Genomic DNA, 22,384 nt, shown 5'->3' on the forward strand with positions numbered 1-22,384 from the left:
ATGGAGAGGCGAAACCAAGAGTTGAATTCCAGATATGCATAAGGCTGGGTGTCGACCATACTAAGTGGGACGACCATCTTGCAGAGGCTCTATTTTGCATCCGTCGCAGAACCAATGCAGCCACAGGAATGACCCCGGCGGAAATGGTCCAAGGCCATAATTGCCCTTGCCAGGAGAATGGACAGCCCACGGGGTAGCTGATGAAGAAGAAGACCCAGAGGAGCGCCATCAATGACGAGAGGCAGAAATGACAACAGTGCGCGAACACTAGAGGGCCTATACTCGCCAGGTAATACCGCAGACGACCCGAATGCCACCAGAACTCCAACCTGGAGAACTGGTATATGTGCTCACGCAGCCTCTGTCTCCAGCGCACCGAAGAACTACAGTGCGGGGTTGAGCCCCAGATGGTCGGGACCACACCCGATCCTTAAACGGCTAAGTAGGAACACCTACCTAGTCCGCCTGGATGGACGGCGGGTGCGAAAAGTGCACCGAGACACCATACGGAGAACAACATTCCCAGGAGAAAATTTGGTCTCTGAAGTTGTCACCCTAGTAGAAGTGGAGGCATCTCCGAGGCATGCGGGGCCTGTTACATGCTACCCCCAGCCCAGAAACAGCGACCCTGGAAACAGCAGGAAGCTCGGCCACAAGTCCGAGGCAACGCCGTCGGAGACGCAAGATGCGGACACAGATCGGTGATGTCACCGGGATGCTCGAGGCTGGCGCCGATGCGGCGGACGAACAACCTCTGGTGACCGAGCCTGACGAGGAGGAGGCAGCTGAGCCACTCTCCCCCACCCGAGGTGGATGGGGACATGGTGCCTCCCTCGCCGATGCAGAGTTCCGAGTCACAGTCGAGGAGCTGGCTGAGACGACCCCGAGACGCAACCGACGACGTCGCCGAGCTCCACGTTACTTGGCAGACTATGTCACAGGCTTAGAGCTGGCACGCTTGTGTACGACGACCCGGCGAGTACGGGGCGAGAGAGGCGGCCCTAACCCCGACGACCACCGCGGGAGAGGGCGTCCCGATCCTGCTGTCTCGGGTGGAAGCACGGACGGCCTTGACTTGGGCTTATTCAGGGGGGGGGGGGGGGGCGTCTGAGGTCGTACCTCCGTGCCTCGGGGTTAAAGCCCGGACCACAGCCTTGTCCGCAGCGTGCCGCGGCTTTGGGAATGACGTCACTTCCGCTCCGTGCGCGCGAGAGCAGTGCGCCGGCGTCCTGGTTTCCAGTCCTGTGCAAGCCACCTTCGAGGCTAGACGCCGCCGCGAGACGCTCCATAAACTCGCCGCTATTATTGCTTTTGTTTTCTGTACTATAGTGTATTATAATCTCTTTTATCGTTTTATTTACCGTGTGCTTGAGTGTTGTTTTGTATCTGGTGTGTCCGCGGGCCAAAACACGTGCACTAACACAACTAGCCTGCACCGCACATTTCTCCAGCGCGCGAGACGTCCCTCGGCAGCTACACGGGCCGGACGGTCCGTCCCCTGCCTCCCCGCAGGAGGCTGCTCTACGCGAGAGAGCTGGCGCCGGGCAATACAAGAAAACAGCCGAGAGACGTCCGCAATGTCTCCACGTATTCTATGGAGACGGGTACGCGACAAAGTTTTCATCAAAGGAAATATTACTCATCAATTCAATAATATTCTTCCTATTCTTTTTAACTGATTTTATCGCAGGTCCTACGAACAAAACCTGACGAAAAGGAGCGCTGCACTGTGTTAGTTAAAACAGAAAGACACAAAAGAGTCGAAACAAAAATCTAATGCTTAGTAGTGCAGAAGCGACTTCATAGCCTTCCACAGGAGACAAAAGTTTTGTGAACAACACGATTTACATATCTGCTTCCAAACTCGTAATTCTCCTTTCAAAGTTGAAAAACAGTGCAAATCGTTCTTGTATGATTCTACTTCCTGCAAAATTTATTCAAAACCACCACTAAACTCAGTGAAAGCAGCTTTTGAATCTGTCCAATTCTTAGAAGATAATATTTGGTAATCTGGAAGAAAATTAATTGAAAATGAAGTCCATGAAATGAAATTACACTGTAGTGCGATAGTGTTCTTCAGCTGTTTACGAACTGAAGTTTGATATGTTTTTCTGCACGTTGGTTGTTCTTGGCTTATTGATTTATGTCCCCATTTTCATTGTCATCCAAACTTGTTCAATCTCTTTGAATATTTGCTTGAATGTGTAGTGCTTTTGTAATGTTGTAATATTTGTAACATATTTTCCTTTCGATATGGGGCAGTTTACCTTGCACTTTTGTTTATATTTTGTGTATTCGTCCAGTTGACTCACGAAATAATTTGGAACACAATATCACTCTAAAAGCATTTCTTAGGCTAGCCACACAGGATGCTTTACTAATTGCTAAATTCTGTCTATAATTTGCACAGTGGCTGCAGATGGAAAATGGCTGTACTTATGCCATATGCGTCTGGACAAATTTGAATTTGCTACTTGTAGTGTCTCCACCATAAGCTTGACCATAGCAGTAAGAGATATACAGGTTTAGCCTGGCCAACTTTAGCATAATTGTGCAAGCAATGTTTTCCCCAGGGACATCTACAACATCAAAGAACTTAACAAACTTTTATGTGGATCTCATAAGTAGTGTCGAAATATCTTATGCAAATGTCCAGTTGATTCTTAATAGAAATGTGAAATATTATTGTGAAATATTTTGTTTTCTTGATCTTTGCACTTATGTTTTCGGCAATGGCACCCCCAAAACATTGGATTACATTACTTTGAGTGGTCTTACTTATGTAGCTGGCAGTTTTGTTGCCAAGAATGATATGTGAGGCTATAAAATTATCTCCAGAATTAATTAGGAACTTCAACAAACCTCCAAAATTTTCTTTTCTAGTTCTGTTTGTGAGTCCCTGTCATCTCTATGTCCTCTTAGTGGTATATTTTGTGCTTTAGAGACGATAACTGTTTTGATTATAGGGATAAGTTTTCTTTCATTTTCTTCAAGTAGTTTTTTTTTTTCTACTCGCATATTACAATGAAATCATCATATGTTCCATCCATAAGCATAAAATTTTTTTAAACTAGCAATAATATTTCCTTTGTGATAATCGGTGCTGGCATGGTACTTCAGTGTTTTTATTTTTTCAAGGAATTCACAGGCGTAACCAATAATTTACCCAGTTTTACATTAATTGTCCCTCCTTCACAACATCCAAAACGTATGCCCATTATAAATAATCCTCCACTCACCTTCTTGCTATAAGCCAGCCATTCGTACCTTTCAAACCAATTCCTTTGAAAGGATCGATTTTTCTTGCCTTCTGCATTTATTGGGAATTTCAAGATCGATGAGGGCACCCAAGAGTTTTTAATCCACTGGCATTTTTCCTAGTCAGTTAGTGAAGTAATATCACTCGGATCACTAATAAAACATCCAAAGTCTAAGCAAGAAGTAGTTAATGTTGCACTATTCGTTTCTGGTACCACAGATGAAGTGGAGCTGAAAATGAGATCAAAAGAATCGAACTCACGCACCTCTTCTACGTGTTCATCGTGGTCCTGGATTTGATAAAAGTGTTAGGGTTTATTGGATTGCATTAAATTATAATTTTTAAAAACCCACACAATTAGAAACTGAGATGTAATTATTTACTAATGAATTTTATCAGCATAAACCATTTTAATTAACTTTAATGTAGTCCATTGAAATGTTACATTTTTTTGGGCTAGCGTGCGTTTGTCAGAGGACGCAATTTTATTTTTTAGTTATGAATGGTGGAGGGGGGGGGGGGGGTTAGTGTAAAGTTAAATCCAATTTTGTGGGGTTGCAACCCTTGTCCCACAGACGCCATTCTTGGAAAAAGAGGTTCAAATGGTTTTTACGGTTTATCTGCCAAACTATAGGTCTCATAAAAAATTATTTAACATTTGTTGTTGCAAATAAAATTTACAACTTTTGTCTAGTAACTGTTAGTCATAGAACCATAAATAAAAAAAAGTTATAAGCGAAAATCCATACAAATTTGAAAAAAAAAAATCTTTGTCGATATAACTTTGTTTTAATAATTTTACAAAAAAAAATGATATCAGACCATTTTTATAGATAGGATGCTGTTGGTCTCTATAATATAGCTGTCGGTGTGGTTAGGATTGGGATTCCTCTTATTCAAACACAGGTTAACTGAATGGTTAAGAGTTTGGGAAGGGAATGTTGGGGGGGGGGGGGGGGGTGACGATTCTGAGATGGGTTTCTCCATCCTCTCATGTAGCTCCTCCCCAAACCCCTCCAAATCACAATGAAATGACGTATCAATTTCCCTTTGTTTCTAAGGAGCTCATGTTGGCGGTGATCCAGACCACACCAGGGAGTAGTTACCATCAAATCCAGCACGTTAAACACATTACGCAGTTGAAGCTGAGCTATTTGTCGGCATGGTTTTGAGAAGAAAAAGCAAAGAAAATGTTAAATTTTTATGATAAAGAAAGCATGAGTATATATTCGAAGACAGCGTTTTTATAAAATTGTATAGAAACATGTAATTTAATTTGCAATTCCTTAAAGCAGACTATATTTTGATGAAATAGCTTCTCCAGTATTTATAAAAATGTTATGTCAGTTAATAACTATCTTTGTTTGGCTTTACGCCATACTGTCGGGATTGCCTCATTATGTTTGGCTCCGAGCCACTCGGGCACCGACTCGGAACTCGGTAACTTCGAGCCATGCCGGGGTGTGGGATCGAACCCACGACCCTCGCCACACGGGCATAACATCTTGGCGATCATGGCCACCGAGGACCCTTAATGCATATGTAAAAATTTTTGTTGGGTAACATCTTAGCTCTCGGTATACGGCATTTGGTAGGAGTAATTAGTGAATGGAACGGAAATCGCATGGAACACAAAATGTGTAACCTCGTGCTGTCATCTGTGGCGGATGGCGTGACCCAAAGTTCACAAAGCCAAAGGGGAACTTTTAAGTATTAACTGTTTACTAAATTTTAACAAGATGGGCAGTATTTTAATACAATTCCTTGTCGAATATCAGGTCCAAACATAGTGCTGAGTATTTTTCAAGTCTTTTGCGCTTTTATCGGGGCCGTTTCATTATATAGTTTCAAATTTCAGTATGCAAATGGAATAATTCAATAGTCGACGTAGCTGTTCCGGTAGTGAATTCTAGCGGTGGGTGCTGAAACTACATGTTATTCGCTTAATGAAATTTAGTTGAAAACAAAATTTCCGTATATTTTTCACGCTCGGTATTATAAAAAAAAATTAACTTTAAATATCGTGTGTGATTTTCGTATTTGCAACATGAGAACACACGTATTTGTTCGTTACCGAGGTTAGATGTTACACATCGCTGACGAGTACTGAAAGACTCGCTCACATTTTATTTATACTCACTTTTATTTTCTTTAAAAAGAACGTATATACACCCAGTTGTCTTTTTATATTCATCGTAACAAATATATCGTACTTGCACACATGTTGACTGTCCCACCTGTCCACACGGACCACAAAGCAAAGAAAATAAAGAATCGCAACTCAATACTATAACTAACGCTCTTATCTTCTTTGGAAAAAAGCCTACTGTGCGGTATTCATCGGCAACATAACAACCTTAAAAGTCATTGACTTTTCGAAAGATAATGTTGGCTACCATGTTTTTTTTCTTTCACTGTCGGTCGTTGCTAGGAATATTCACTATAAATTTTTCAGGTTATACTTTCCAATACGGAAAGACAACTACTGCGTAGCCGAGAAGTATGATTGTTGAAAATTATAACTTCAGTTTCAATTGCAATAAATTCACACGCGCACACATCTACTCATTTGCACATGACAGCCATGCTTATTTCATTGCTACCAAGATAATTCAACATTGTCGAAAAAATTTACAAAGTATAATAGTTTGCAATTATACTAAATACGCCACTCCGTTTATATACCATTCAATAACTTCTGAACTAATAATGTTTGTAAAATTATTATTTTTTATAAGTCAATATGTTTAAGAAATTTCTATGTTTTCTTTCTATTTAAAACTTAATTTTTGGTGTTGGCATTTCTCAACCGCACAGTTTTTTTTAGTGGCCATATTCCACCTATCCAGTTGCGCCCCCTCATACGGACTACAATAGGGTGGAAAGCTGGCGAAACACTTGTATGGGGAAATACTTACGAGTAATGGTTGGGGGAGGGTGAGCGAGCCTTGTAAACTGCGTTGCAACGTTGTGTGTTCAGTGCCCTGCGCTAAAGGTGATATCGCACTTGAAGAATCGGCGCTCTGGGTAACTAACACAAACTATCGGCCAGTAAACGGGGGACTGAGGTAGATACAGGGAAATGAAAATTATCGGTTGACAACACTTCTGGCGAAATCTTTCGGAAGCAAATATTTGTACATTGTATTGCATTCACAAAGACATGAAGTTGAGTTCCGATCAATTGAAGTGCGTCAGATGTGTCCATTAATATTCGCCATTATAATGAACAATATGCTCCTTTACAAAATTTCCATCTCATTTACAGGTACAATGTTTTCAAATTATGCGAGAAGCACGTAACCCTGTGCCCATTGGTTTAGCCTCTGGCTGCAGTAAGTAAAAAAATAAAATCAATACTAAACGCTAATGACTTCACAAGGGAGACCATTTGTACCAGCCAGCTACTATTATCTTCAAGCTAATATTACATACAATGCTTTAACAAAGCCGAAGGTAGAAAAATCACACAATGTTATAAATAGTTATGGTCAAAAAAACTGCTGCAACCAAGATAGCATCTTTCTGTTCTTACGAGGGATATTTGTAAAGTAAGCTACGTAAACTCCCGAGAAAAAAGTTTTTATTGACAGTTTTAGTTTACTACATATCTACTTCACATTTTCACACAGTCACCACTCAGTTCCAAGTACTTTTCGTAACGCGGCACCAGTTTCTTTAACCCCTCTGCATTGAAGTTCGCAGCCTAGAAATGGAACCACCGCCTTGGCCATAGGATTCATAGACTTCGAATACGCAATGCGTGTAGCCTAAGGACAGGCGCTGTAAAGCCAAGCCTACTTACGGCATAGAGGACATCGATGGATCCACTAGACTAAAGAAGAGTGATCTGCATTACGACAATAAATTTCCTTGTCCTGAGCGTGATGGTATTAGCTCACCCGATCGTGACGAAGAACATAAATTGAAGGATGCTGATGGCTTCGGGAAGACTGAAACTAATGGAAGTATCAACACCGTGAAAAGTGAGAATACATTCAAGCCTATATTTAGTAGATCCTCCAATCTTTGTAAAAATGATGGACTCATAAAAAGGAAGCAAGAAGACGTTGAAGACACTTCGACATCATCGATATCGAATTCATACGGTAATCTGGGTGAAGAGGATGTCTTCTACAGTTATTGTTACAGTGACTCTGAGGCTGTTGACAAAGGCATAGACTGTGATGAAGCACCTAAAGCTGACAAGATCGAAGAATGTGGCGGTGTACTGAGACGGAAACGATGGAAACGACGTGTTATAGTAAATAAATCTGATAATGCTTATTATGATCACTGGGACGATTGTGATATTAAAAGTATGTATAATAAACAAGCAAGTAAGATGGTGGTAGAAGAGATTGATTACACATCATGGAAAGATCCAAACATATTGGTTGACCGGCTAAGACTTCTACATGGCTCGCTTTGTGCAGGAAACTATTCGTGCATCAAAGAAATATCCTTCATACTAAAAGAACTGAGGAAAGTTGGCTACATACAATAATGGCTTCTTTTACTTGTATTTGTGTAATGTTGAGAAATAAATTAAATATTGAAAGTAAAAATTTAATGTTTTTATTTCTTGTATTCTGATTTCCAACTAAGCCTGTGTTTCCGCTACTGTATGTGTGTACGTTCCGTTTCCTGTGTGTACTGTGTGTACGTTCCGTTTCCTGTGTGTACTGTGTGTACGTTCCGTTTCCTGTGTGTACTGTGTGTACATTCCGTTTTTTCCTGTGTGTGTACTATTTCTTCATTTCGTTTCCTGTGTGTACTGTGTAATCATTACATTTATTGCGTGTAAATTGCATGTATTGCGCGTACATTGCGTAAATTGCGTGTTGGAGCTGTTGGAGCTTTTGGAGCCAAGTAGACTTGTATCCTTGTAGCTTCATAGACATGTAGTTTCGTAGCCATGCGGTCTTTTAGTCATGCAGTCTCGCAGCCATGTATAACTCGGAACCAGCTAGATCCTTTTAGACTCGTAGCCTTGTAGCCTCGTAGTCTCTTAGACTCGTAGCATTGTAGCCCAATATCATTGGAGCTGTTGAAAGAAAAGGCAGTTGGAGCATTTGGAGCTGTTGGAGATTTTGGAGTATTTGGAGTTGTTGGAGCATTTGGAGCTGTTGGAGAATTTGGAGGATTTGGAGCATTTGGAGCATTTGGAGCATTTGGAGCTAAGAAGTAGTCGTTGCACGTCTATGCAGGGCTAAATGTTTATAAGATTGCTGGCTTTCGCAGGTGATCCTGTAATAGGATAGAAATTGTGTAATAAATATTATGTTTTTAAAATACTTTGTGGTGTTTTATTTCTCGAACTTTACACTTTTCTGGAATTTAAATTAAATTTCTTTTAGCTTCGTCCAGGATCGTGCCAAGGACCTTAGTCGACCTAATTAATCAGTATATTGTTTGCAAATTTATTTAATGAATTTTGAACTTTTTCCTGAATTTCTAGGTTAATTATTACGAATTTTCCAAGATGTTGGTCTTGATGTCTGATAGGATGATGGTAGTAGAGGATTTAAAGTCTCTTTAAGAATGTTGAACATGGTTTATTGAAATTATTATTTTTTACATAAAATTAAACATTATTGCATCGATCGAGTATCGAACCAAAGACAGGAGCGGATCGAATCAATATGTAAATTAATGAGTGATTTATTTAATTAATTTTGGTATTTTTCCCGCATTTCTAGCTAAATAATTACACGATTTCAAGATGGCGTCCAAATTTTAAGATGGTGGGTGTCACATCAAAAATAATAAATTATTACTGCACTCTAGCGGGTTAGAATAAAACTAGCATGATGGTAAGCCGTGTACACACACACAAGATGGTGTCCTCCAGCAAACGAAAACAAGATGGTGGCAATGACCACTAGCATGTGGTAGCTCCTGGTAGCATGTACTGAATGCAAAATGTCGGATCCATGATGGTCGTCAAAGTCAAGGTCAAATTTCAAGGTCAAGGTCAAAGTTCAATGCCAACAGTTGAGGACGAAGATATGGTGACCAGAAAATTATACTAACATGGTATCAGCACACTCTAGCGGACGAAAACTAGATGGTGGTCTCCAGTGGATGAAGACAATATGGCGGACATGTCGTCATACCAGCTGATGATATATGTACCTTGGTATTGGTGGTGGTAGATACGTCTGTAGGTGGCATCTGTGGAGGAAGGATATGTTGTTGTTTTTTTGCTCTTAGCAGTTTCGAACCAAGGACAGGAATCGAAATAATCAATCGGTATTCTAATAAATATTTTTTTTGATGAATTTTGGAATTTTTCTCGAATATCTAGCATTAAAATTACGGATTTTCAAGATGGCGGCCATCACGAAAAGTTCAACGGTGGTTTTAAGGATTTTTATTATTTAATTCGGTTGATTAATTTTTTTAAATGATATTTAAATTTTTTCCCGATTTTCTAACATAAAAATTACGGATTTTCAAGATGGCGGACATGCCGTTATTCTCACTGGCGATATATATGCTTTGAAAAAAGTGGTGGGAGTCAGTCTGCCTGCAGCCACTGTGAGGGAAGGATCGGTCGCCATTTTTATTTTTTTTTGCCCTCACCGGGTTCGAACCGAGGACTCCTAGCTCCATGTCGTAAAAGTTTGTTTTTTAATTTTTTTTATTAAAATTTTATTTAATTTTTATAACTTTTAATTTTTTATTAAAATCGGATAATAAATTTAAAGATGGCGACCGTAACGATAATTGCAACGGTGACGTCATTATCCATGATGACGTCAGAGGCTTATCGTAGGCTGTAGACATGGATGCTTAAGCCTACATATGGACATTTCTAGCTGCTGATATTTTTAAGGACTAAAACGGGAATTTTTTCCTCAAAACGGGAATTTTTGAGTCATTTTGAGTCATTTTTGAGGAATTTTGAGGAATTTTTGAGTTCAAGATGGCGGTCGACACCGCCGGCCACACACCACACTCCTACTCCTGGTGCAGGACCGGCCAAAACATACTACTTTTAATGTTTAAAAGTTCGCGTATTTGTCATTAGAGTTAAGTTCCGATTGAAAATGCTTGTTAGTTTAGTAATTTTAATTGCATTTCAGTGCTTTGTGGTGTATTAACTTGAATCTAGGTGTTATAAATGGTGCATTTACATGCTTTTCGGAGTGACCTATTTCGGTTCCATCGCAATTCACCATATAATCTTGTCCTTAAATATAGTTAACGAATTAATAGTTAAAAGAGTAATTCACGTGTTTGCAATGACGATCTATCTTTTGCCATAGTTTGCATATAATTTTTTTATTTTTTATTTTTTTTTTAAATTTGCAGACGAGCTTCGTCGATTTGTGATCACCTCTAGAAAATGTGCCATGCAGGAAAAGTGGGGGATGCATAAAAGTCTAGAAATAAAAATTAGCCACGCGACTGCTAGAAAGTCGCTACTTCGGCACAAGCTTACCTGACGAACTCGTAGACACAGTCGATGTTTCTCGGGTAGTGTCTCGGGTGGTAAGGCGTGTTTATGCTGCCCCGCTTGGTCGCTATGCGGGTGTAACAAGGGACCTGAGCCCGGCCGTCGGCCACTTGAGACACCGTCGCCTCCTGGTACAGCCCCGCGCAGTCCGTCAGCACGCGGTACCTCAGGCGGTACCCCGTGCGGTACCCCGTGCGCTGGCTAGGCGCGCCGCCGGGTCGCGGCGGGCCCGAGCTGTGGAAGACGAATCGCATGGCTCTAGAACCCGGTTGGAACAGGTAATGGACTGCAACAGTCACCAGAACAACAGAAGAAGATGCTTTAAACGACGAAATGGCCGCCCGAGAGCGAATGCACCTTAAAACAGTCACATTATTGCATTTTATCACCTTTCCAAAGACCAACTATCAAGACATTTATATATACATAGTTATTTAAAAAAAACGTGTTATAAACATTGACGTTCTAGTCTTTATCGCCAAAAGGTTAATCAGATACGCCTTACAAAATAACTATATTTTACATTAATTGTAACACATCATTATTTTATATTTGCTAACATAATAACCATTATCATGTTCAAATAAAAAAAGTTTTTTTGACGTGACTACATCTAATAAATCGTTGAACGCCGGCTGCACGCACGAAAAAGTGTCCCGTTACGCTGTGTCCCGTTACGCTCATTGTACGCTTGCGCCGCATCTATCTCTCTCCCACTCGATTGGAACAACCATCGATTTGACTTTTTCGAGGCACATTAAACTTGAAACACTCCCATTCGTTTCCTAATTTTCCTATTATCGTCCTATACTTAACAGAATATCACAGATTGGAAGAAGTTAAATAGCAAACATGTATAAAAGTTATAGTTGAAATAATCTCTTCGTTAAAGTAATAAACATATTTGAATTAATTAGTGCAAATAAAAGTAAATATATCAATTAAATTGTAGATTTCATTTCACTCCTTCTTTGTATCCATACAAAATAGTGATAATTCAAAAAAAATGATTCAATTTTATTCATGAAAGTATGCAATCATTTCATCAATATTTTGTTATGACGTTGTCACGTTAAACTATCGTCCGTAAACCGACTTTACAGACAACCAATTTTTTGCAATGTATTTTTTGCAAAACATTTTAATATTGTTATACTATTACGCGGTTATCATTTTTCCTTGTTAATGGTTTCAAATTCCCAGAAATCTTGTATTTTTTTCTCTAAATATTACAATATTTTTAATTTTGTTGGTGATCAACGATTTTAAAATCAAAATAATATTTTATCAAAATTGAAGGAAAAATCTTTTATTATGATTTTATTAATGGCTATCATTGGATTTTAAGAATCGTTCATACAATATAATTCAAACCAAAAAATAAACTACCATAAAATGAAATTTTAGAAGAAGAAATAATATTTTGTATTAAAAAAAAATTATAATATTAAATTCTTTTAAATATTTTCGAAATAATTTTTTTTCGAGTTTATAAAATTTTATTTCTAACCGAAATATAGCACCAAACACATTTTCAATGAAAAATCACGTAGAATTTATAAAAACAATTTTTGTTCAACTTTGGGGTGCAAACTTTAAAAAATAATAGCTATACTTCAGAAACACATTTATACACATTGTAATATAATAAATATGCAATTTAAACATACATGTGAACAAATAACAATAATATTTAAAGTGTAAAACATATTTTTTAAATAATATATCAGCAAATTTAATTAAATATGCATCCATACAGTTAAGTGTTGTTTTATTATAATTTTCAAATTACAAATAAAAAATGAAAACAATTTAAAAACAATAAATTAATAATGTTATGATTGTATTTAGTATGTTATACGAAATTTTAAGTTAGTAGTTATATGTAAGCTTATATGTTTAATTTTATACAAATTTGTAATGACGGAATATGGCTTTAATGATTGTTAAAACGACAAACTTTAATTTATCACGAAAACTTAAAGGTAGGCTATGTTAACTTATTATTAGTATTATTATTATTTTAGAAATCAGTGAAACTGAAAATGTATACGTAGACATGCAATTTACAATACAACATTTGTTTAAACTCTTACACAATACATTAAAAAAAACAGTAATAAATTAAAAATACTAATATGAATTATTCTTAAATAAATATAATGAAAATGACTACTTTTGATAATGTTTAGTGCGCGAGCCTGGTTTTGTTTTCAGCAAGCAAACTAAAACATTAAAAATACTATAAAAATAGTTTTATCAAAACCAATACATCTGCTGCATACAATGAATATTCACATTAACACAAACTAAAATAACAGAGCCAAATATATTCTCGTATAAACATTTTTTAACTCCCACAAATCTCACCTGAAATTTTTTTAAATATGAAAATATTCATACTATATAAAGTAATTATATTGTTAAATTTCATTTAAATAAATAAATTTAAAAAAAAAACTATACAAAACGATTAAAGAGTCTACTCGTTGGAACACTTACATGAGGTGCCTGTCAAATTTCCACACTGCCTACTGCCTCCCTCGGGAACGCAGGACGTCATAACAAACCAGTCAGAAAGGCAGAATTCACCGTCTTCGGGCGTTTTCATCACATTGAATGTTTCAGCTGAAACCATTTACATATCAATGTTACTGGACAACAGAATTGCCAAGCAAATGTGGCCATGCTAGACAAAACTAGACTTAAGCTGTGTGACAAAGGAGACCAAAATCATAATCTTTTCCGTCCAAATAAAAATCGCATTATCGCAATAAAATTTAAATAAAAATTTAATGATAGTAATGTCACATATCCTTAAAAAGAACAAAACAGACTAATTATTCACTTCATTGCATGCTGATTTTTTGACTAACAAATTTTACTATTGTAATTATTCTGTAGTGAATAATTAATATTAAAACTTACAAACATTATGAATATTTTAAGTTCAGTTTGTATAAGACTATCAAATGTAATCATACATGAAATCTACACTGCAAGAAGTAAGTATTTCTACTACAGCGTAACCACATGCCCGCGGCACTAACAACGCAGGCAGCTGTGGGGAAACTTACCGTGTAAGGCAACGCCGCAGTGCCCTTGAGTGGGGCGCGCGATGTCGTAGCAGCACTCCAGACCGGCGGGGTAGTCTCCTGGGTAGTTCGGAGATTCCAGGTAACCGACCGAGGTTTCCAGTCTCAGGTAGCATCCCGTTTCTTCCAGAGATGATACTGGAACCAAACAAAAATGCAACGTACAGTAGCCTATGTCCATAAAATAATGTACCAGTTAGAAATTTTGATGGTATCATCTGTAAGCGTTGTATAATTTTTGGTTCAAGGCCACAATAAAAGAGTAACTCATACAGTTTTAGATAAATGCATACGCAAGTACTGCTTTGTTTTTGTCTCGCTTGCAGCGCTACCTAAGTAAAATGGCGATTAGTAGAGGGTGAACCAGTAAACTTTATTTTGGATGAAGCACCTCCCCATTGGAATATATTTGTAGGAGAGTATTGAACCGTTGGGTTGGTCGTAATGGTCGAAAAAGCTTTTTTTTTTTTTTTTAGTGCTAGCCTCCACGTTCACCTGACATATCGCCATGCGATCTTTTTCTTTGGGGCTTTATAAAAGATCGTGTCGACGTTCCGCCGCTGCCTAATGATTTGCCAGAGTTGAGACACAGAACTGAAGAGGCTATTACTCCGGACGTATTAACAAAAGTGTGGGAAGAATTGGACTTTAGTTTGGATGTGCACCGTATAACTGAAGGTGCACATAGTGAACATCAAAAAAAAAAACTAGGTTTGTTTTCCTTCAATTTGAAGTATGATTTGTTTTAAAAAGTCTAAAGTAAACTGTTATAATACACAATCGAAACTAAGACCTTCTTTTATGAACATTCTATATTTTATTTAATTACTTTATGACATAATTATTATGATCACATTTTACTTCAATCCATTCTTTTTCTCAGTTATTCACTCAGGTTACCTATCTCTGTTAAGACAAATATTTAAAAATTAAAGTTTGTAAACCAATTTTTAATATTTTGTTTCTTTTTCACTGTGATTGTGAATAATCTGACATTAAATTCAATCAGAACACTTTCATAATTATTTTAATTGTTACCGTTGACAATCACTAACGATTCATCAGTGATCTCTATATTCGCCAGCAATAACGGAACTCACTACGTGACATCTCGCTAATTTTGCGCACTTGGCAGTGATTGGTCAACTTCAAGTCAAACCAAATTCAATGTTGGTGCGCTGTACTCAAAATTGACGCGTGTAGGTACATCCCGTATTTCCTACTGTTTATTTACCATTCAGTTGTATTCATTGTCTAACCGCGTGAAAGAAAGAAAGCAAATTCTCGTAAATCTTGTTGAAGTGTTTTACTGTACCTGTTGTGTTAAAAAAAAAAAAAAAAAAAAGGAGCGAGTCCTGCAGTACTCACCAGTGATGTGTGAAATCTAACCTCGGTAATGAGCCAATTCATGTGTTCTCATGTTGCAAATAAAATTTATAATTAAAAAGGCGGACACGCAGCATTCTTTAAAATAATGCTTAAAATAGTTGTATTTACTAGCCAGGAAAATTGTGTTGGAACAAACATGGCGTCAAATATATTTAACATTTAATTGGTTCTCTAAAGCATAACAAACTAAATGTTGCAGTCCAACAGATACATTAAATCAAAATTAACCTGAAACATTTTAAAACACACATTATAACACTAAGTATATGTATGTTTGTTTTTGCTTAAATGACAGAAATCAGTCAGTAAATAGTTCCTACAACAAACCTTAACCTCATTGATCTGATTAAACATTTATGATTTAATAGTAAAAAAAGTTCATCACAAAAATATTTTATTTTTCATATTTCTAATTAATGATACGAAAACATATTTTTTCCCAATATATCCCTTGATAAATGTATTAGTGTTTGTATCAATAAACAGCATTATTATTATTTTTTTGACAGATTCAGCTCTTAGGGGGGATTTCCCCCCTTCCCCCTGAAAACGACCCTGCTTTTGGTAACGGAGTTTCAATACCATAATCATTCGATATTTCAATATTGACTCATTAAATTACGTTTTGTGTAAATTGATACTTAACATTCAAAATTTTACAACAAAAGCACACGTTTGTTAGAGTACCACGTGTACACAAACGTACATGACTTTGTTTTACATCAGATGGGTTTGACGGCTCTGTTGGCAAATGTTAGGCCAACGTTGGCATCATGCGTAAAATAACAAGAGCCTATCTATATCATCATTTAGTCTATGGATTGTGTCGAGAAGTATTCAAGTCTGTCATGGCCTACCATTTTTAACTAACGCAATAGTGTTTTGTGAAAATTTAAAAGACAGATCCTCAGTAAATTTCTACAAAATTTAACATTTATCATGAGAATGATAAACACAATATCACAGAATCAGTATTATACTGAAATAAACATTACATGGCGATTTTGCAGGACACTCAGCCCAGTAACTCCACCACCCTCATAACTAGTATGACAGACCCGTAGCCTATACGCCAGGCGGTCCAGATGTTATTTGCATGTAAACCTATAAGGTTTTTACTTTCTGGTCCAAAACATTATCTAACGGCAATAGGTTGGCACAGTTGATGTATGCGCCATGTGCACGACGTGGGTTTGTGATAAAACACGTTGATTTTTTGGCGTTAGCAGGTGAGGGGGAAGGCATGGTGTAACATCTTCACCCTCCAACCGAAGCTGGGAAAAATTCTGCATAATAACAGTGAAGGCTGTAGGTTATTTCAGATTATGCAATGTGAGCTGTTACAACTCCTGCAATTTTAACTTTGTGAGAAAACGTGTCGCCTATGCGTACTTCTATAGGCTCATGCGTCATTGTGTTAGTGACAATAGTAATGTAAGTTTTTGAATACACTTGTTCATATTTAAAATTTCTTTTAATTTTCACCCCCCTCCCCTTCACAAACTTCGTGTTTCACGTTTTATTTAATACCGCGAGTAAAAAATCAAGTGTAATAGTAATTATTTTTACTATCAAAGTTTTGAACCTAATAGTAACACCTAATAAAACCTAATAGTAATAATTTTTACTATCAAAGCTTTGAAGCTAAGATATAGATTTATCAAACAAATTAACTTTTACATTTTCGGTTTTATTTTTTATTTTTTAGCAACTCAAAAATATTTAGTAGATGGGCGAAATAATTGTGCTTTATTACGTCTGACAATTTCGTACGCTTTAGCTGTTAAGACATGAAGAAATGTGGGGACTGTCACTAGCTATTCTTCAAACAGGAGATGTTAACATGGCAGCATCCAATACAGCTGCTACGATTTCACATCGGCGTAAATAATACATCTGCCTTGGTAGTACAAGCTGTTGGTAAATATAGCGGAAAATATATTTCCTGACAGCACCACTGATGTTGGTGATCACTGACTTAATATACGCCAGTTGTGGTTATCCCCACCGCGTGCCTCTTGCAGGGGCGTATCCGAAGCTGCCGCGATGCGACCGTTTACGAGCTAGCGACCTTTCGTCCCAGCCGCTCCGTTACGAAAGCGCAAGTAGATTGCGCGTGCCTTTTCAACTCTCGTTGCACCGAGTTGGCAGTTGAAAAGTCAACCGCTCACACGTGTTTTTTTTTTCTCTCTCTCTTCCTGTTTCCTCGGTCCTGTTACTTTCCATTTTCTCACGGTCGCTAGTTAACGGAATGGCGCTCCGCCGCACGCCAAGCTAGGTCCACTTTTACTGCTCTCGTAACTGGTTTTATTGCAGGACTTCAGTATATATCACCTCGTTCGTGAGATCAGTTCAAACCGAGAAACTTTATCCGACCATGGATCGCTCGTGGAAACTCTCCCTGCTGAGCAAGGTCAACTACACACAACTAATAGACATGGGAGTCACGGTGGTTGAATGGCGACCTGGGTTCAGTTCCCGGCGGGGTACAAACCCGGACCTGTAAATGTGGCGGACGTTGCCGTGAGTCGGCGGGGGCCTTTCTCACTACACTCCCGTTTCCCCCCGCCGATACATCCCGGCAAAGCTACAACCCCATCTAATCACCTCTCATGCTAGATGCGTTGGACAACGCGAATATATTTTTTCTAACCAATCACGTTTGTACACATCCGTGACGTCAGCGCGACAAAAATGACTGAAGCGTCAGACTTCCCGATTAGAAATATTTTCCATTAGAATCGCGTCACGGATGCGACGTTACTGAAATGCGTGTCAGAGTTCTATTTTAGAAAAATGGTTAAAATGGTGCGTGGGTGATACTATTATTATCGTGTGTTTTTTTTTTTTCAAAAAACGTATTATTAACTGAATTTATTTGACATCTTTGAAATGTATTCACGCACACACGGTGATTTTTTTTCTAAAGATTTTTCTCACAAACAAGTCGATTTACAAAAAAAAAAACCTGCAAGTTTTGATGGCTGTGGTATGTTTGTTGTGTGTGTAATGGCGAGAAACATTTTATAGTTAATCGTCTAATATTGTTGGTTGCGTGAGTAAGAATCGCATTTCCACAATGTCGCGATATTGTTCTTTCGCATCGCGTCGTGCGCGTCGCGCTGTCGCGCTTCTCATGATTCCAGCATCATCGTCTCAAAAACTTCGATGTCGAACAGACGTTAAGCCCTAATTCACAATCATCACGATAGTTATCACTAGGGGAAACGGAGGGCAACACGTCGCCCGGATCACGTCAACTGTTAACAGTTAACAGTTAAGAGTTATGACTGGAGTAACGTTTCCAGGCTTTAGGTTTTTGTTTTTGTTTTTAGAATTGTGGGATTTGAAAATTTTAAACGTTAAATAATAGGGAGGGGAGCAGATAAAATTACCTGTCAAGGCTCGATGGCTTGTGAAGGAGCACTATCGTGATGGATAAAAGAAAGGGAATGTATATACTTAGATACACACGTTAAAAGTTATACTTCTATGGCATTACTAAAATAATATAAAACAATTTTAAAACGCATATTATAACACTTAGTATATGTATGTTATTGCTTAAACGACTGAAATCAGTCTGTAAATACCTCCTACCATTATTGAGCTGATTCAACATTTAAGATTTAACAGTAAAACTCGCATCACGGAATTATATGTTATTCAACATGGCATCGAATGTATGCATGCTAACAATTTGTTGTGTCCCAACAGTATTACGAACCCTGCACTATCTCTACATTTTAACAGAAGGGTTGTCAAAATTATTGTAATGCCAGAATTCTAATGTATGTTTTCAAGTTGTTATTCTTTATTTATATGACTATAAATTATAACCCAAAGCATCAATGAATTGTTGTACTGTTAAAAAGTTTTATTTATTTTTTAAAAATAAATATGCGATGTTCATGAAAGCAAAATATAGGGATGAAACACGTGGGTCCACGTGATTCAAGATTTCTGTCCAATCCACCAAAAATGGCAGCACCGAGTTTCCATATTTCCGTTCCATTCACGAAATTACTCCTACCAAATGCAAATGCCGTAAATTGAGAGATAAGATGTTACACATCAAGAACTCTGGCGACTGTAAACATTACCGAGGCGGAGGCCAACACTGTAAACGTGATCTACGCATGTAACATAACTTTTTAAGGTTATCTATGAATAATATTAAGGCACGTTCTACAGTGGCACGGAAACGGAGACGGATCGCACGTAAACGGAGATGAAGCTCTCGGAACATTTCACTATCGCTTCTGTTGCTTCCAAAGTGCACGGAAACGTAACACATGGCAGCCTATGAGATTGTATTTCAAGTTTACGAAAAATTAATTTAATTAAAACCATATATTATACTTCGAGATCATAGCACAGGAAGAATATACGTATATAATAAAAATAAACGACAAAGTAATAATAGAACACTAGATATTCTTGTAATTAAAAAAAAATTTCAACGTAATTAAATCATAAACAAACATGGCTACCAACGCAAAAAAAAAAGTACTCTGCTTCTATTTGTCGCACGGAGCAACGTAAAAGGAAGAGCTCAGCACTGCCGAGCTAATTCGAACAGTTCCGTCTCCGTCTGCGAGCTGTTGTGGAAACTCTGTTCCGCGAGATCCGTCTCCGTTGACGTGATCCGTTTCCGTTTCCTTGTCATTGTAGAACGGGCCCAGGGGCGTAGCCAGGGGGGGGGGGGATTTAGGGGTTCAAACACCCTTCCCCTCTTAGCACCAAATCTTTAATTAATTTCTTAATCATCACTCAGACAAATTTCATATTAAGAATTAATAAAAAAAATTACCATTACAATATTTAAATTTAAGAACCGAAAACAGCTAAAATAGCACTATTTTACACCTTAAAATCCAAATTTTCCACGGGGAGGACCCCCGGACCCCCCGCTTTAATACGTTGGGGGGGGGGGGGGGCATGCTTCATAACACCCCCCCCCATACATAAATCCTGGCTACGCCACTGAACGGGCCCACGGCACGCTGTGCGGGCAGTGCGGGGAGTGAAGGCGGCGCGGCAACGTGGCGGCACTCACCGTTGCGGTCGCCTCGGCCGGGCGTCGCCGCGGCCGCCAGCGCCAGCAGCAAGGCGGCCCGCGCTCCCATGGCGCGCCTCGCTCGCTCGCGGAACTGGAGCGCTAGCGGCGTGGCGGGCCGCGCGCGCGCGGGCAAGTGGGTCACGGCGGCGGTTCGCTCTCCCGCCCGCTGGCCCCGCGCGACGCTCTGTACCGGCTCTCGTCGTCCATCAGCTGTGAAACCTGAGCGCTGATCGTAACATTATATGGCGTAGCCAGGATTTGTGTATGGGGGGTGTTAAGAAGCATGGCCCCCCCCCCCCCCAAACGTATTAAAGCGTGGGGAGGGGGGGAGGGGGTCGGGGGGTCCTCCCCCGGGAAAATTTGGATTTTAAGGTGTAAAATAGTGCTATTTTAGCAGTTTTCGGTACTTAAATTTAAATATTGTAATGGTAAAAATTTTATTAATTTTAATATGAATTTTGTTTGAGTGACGAATAAGAAATTAATTAACGATTTGGTGCTAAGGGGGGGGGGGGGGGGTTGAACCCCTAACCCCCCCCCCCCCCCCCTGGCTCCGCCCCTGATCGTATCATTATATGGCGTAGAAATGAAGACAAAGGTGTATTGCAAGTCTCTCAAGTGCTTTCAAGAATCTGTACCAGTTGTTTTACGCCTAAAAATTACTCTAACAACACACATTTCAGCCATTTTAACTCTTCTATATGAACTTAATAATTTATTAATTATTTATCAATTATACGCAATTATAAGTAATAATTACTAATGATTAATAGTTGAAAAACTTAATCCGAAATCAAAATATATTTTTCGGCCCTCAGCGAATTCTTAAATACTTTTTGTAAACAGACCCCACTCGTATATCTTGAGTAGTTTTCAAATCACGTTGTTTTTCCGAAAGCTCTGCGCGCTGTGTGTGTGTGCCTGGATAGACGGAGCCCTTAAGGATTTATTTTTAAAACCGTATTTTTAGAAGAGATAAAATGGCTAAAATGAAAGTTTTCAGAGTAACCCCTGTATATTCTTAAAAGCACCCAAAGGCCTTGCATTACACATTTATCTTCAGTTCTCCGCCATATAATTTTACGGTTACCGCTCGAATTTCATAGTTGTCCTACGCACGTCGAGAAGACTGCGAGCCAATTCAGAGCCTTGCGATTAGAGGCGATACTGCTTTAGAAATTTCAGCGGGTGACGCGCTTATCGTCCCGTCTCATGGTGTAAAGAAAGGAAGGTGAAACCGTCCGGCCGCCCAAACTCGTCCTCCACTGCGCACTACGTCACCTTGGTCGCACCGCCCGGTCTGCACGCAGCGCGCTTACGGGAATACGACGCAATGACAGTTCATTTACAATCGTTTGAATAGTAAGAGTAACTACGAAGCGTAAAAATGCTTTGCTATGTACATTGTATAGCATGCAATTAGAACATACAGTTTAAATAAATATATTAGTATCAAAACATGGGGTTTATATTAATAATAAAATTAATGAAGCAATAATTTTTCCGCTGTTTCATCACTTCAAAATGTTGCCTGGGTCTTGTATTTATCTAGATACCGCAATGGCCATAAATGTCAGCACTGTCGAAAGGAAAAAAAAAAATGATTTTTCATAAAACAGAATTGTAATGGAAATTCGAATGAGTACACTTCGAAAATATTTATTAGGAATATTAATAAAATAGAGATAATAAACATTCAGGATGCCGGCGACAAAGAATAATACACATATATTATAAAAAAATCTGACACGAAATAAAGTCTTTTTAAATACTTATTTGTAATTTACATAACCATCAGCGCTTTTGATTTAATTACTAATTTTAATTTTATTTAGTTACAAACAATAAACAAAAGGATAAATAATGACCAAAAATATATATAAAAATATATTTAAAACATATTATTAAACCAAATAGCTCTACAATATTCAGCAAAAAAATAAACTATATATTATATATATTATATATATTATATATATATATATATATATATATATATATATATATATATAAACACGTTATGCAGCGCACACTAGCGGCAGGGCTTGATTCTACGCCGTTAGCGCATATGTGAGAAGGGTATTTTGGCCATTTAGAATGTATGTTTTACCAAG

The 22,384-nt window shown here is 38.3% G+C and overlaps 1 protein-coding gene across 3 annotated transcripts in view; it reads right to left on the minus strand.

Annotated features, from left to right (window-relative positions):
- The window catches only part of LOC134534385 (dorsal-ventral patterning protein tolloid-like), a 35,248-nt gene extending 14,898 nt beyond the window's left edge, over positions 1-20,350 (minus strand). For all 3 annotated transcript variants that reach the window (XM_063372862.1, XM_063372855.1, XM_063372851.1), the window contains exons 1-4: positions 20,268-20,350; positions 13,802-13,957; positions 13,227-13,352; positions 10,710-11,010 (exon numbers count right to left, since the gene is read on the minus strand). In XM_063372862.1, the coding sequence (XP_063228932.1) occupies positions 10,710-11,010; positions 13,227-13,352; positions 13,802-13,957; positions 20,268-20,337 (653 nt within the window). In that variant the 5' untranslated portion in view covers positions 20,338-20,350. The remainder of the gene's footprint in view (positions 1-10,709; positions 11,011-13,226; positions 13,353-13,801; positions 13,958-20,267) is intronic.
- Between the last annotated feature and the right edge of the window lie 2,034 nt (positions 20,351-22,384).

The sequence above is a fragment of the Bacillus rossius genome, chromosome 1 (assembly GCF_032445375.1).
Source record: "Bacillus rossius redtenbacheri isolate Brsri chromosome 1, Brsri_v3, whole genome shotgun sequence".
Taxonomy (NCBI): domain Eukaryota; kingdom Metazoa; phylum Arthropoda; class Insecta; order Phasmatodea; family Bacillidae; genus Bacillus; species Bacillus rossius.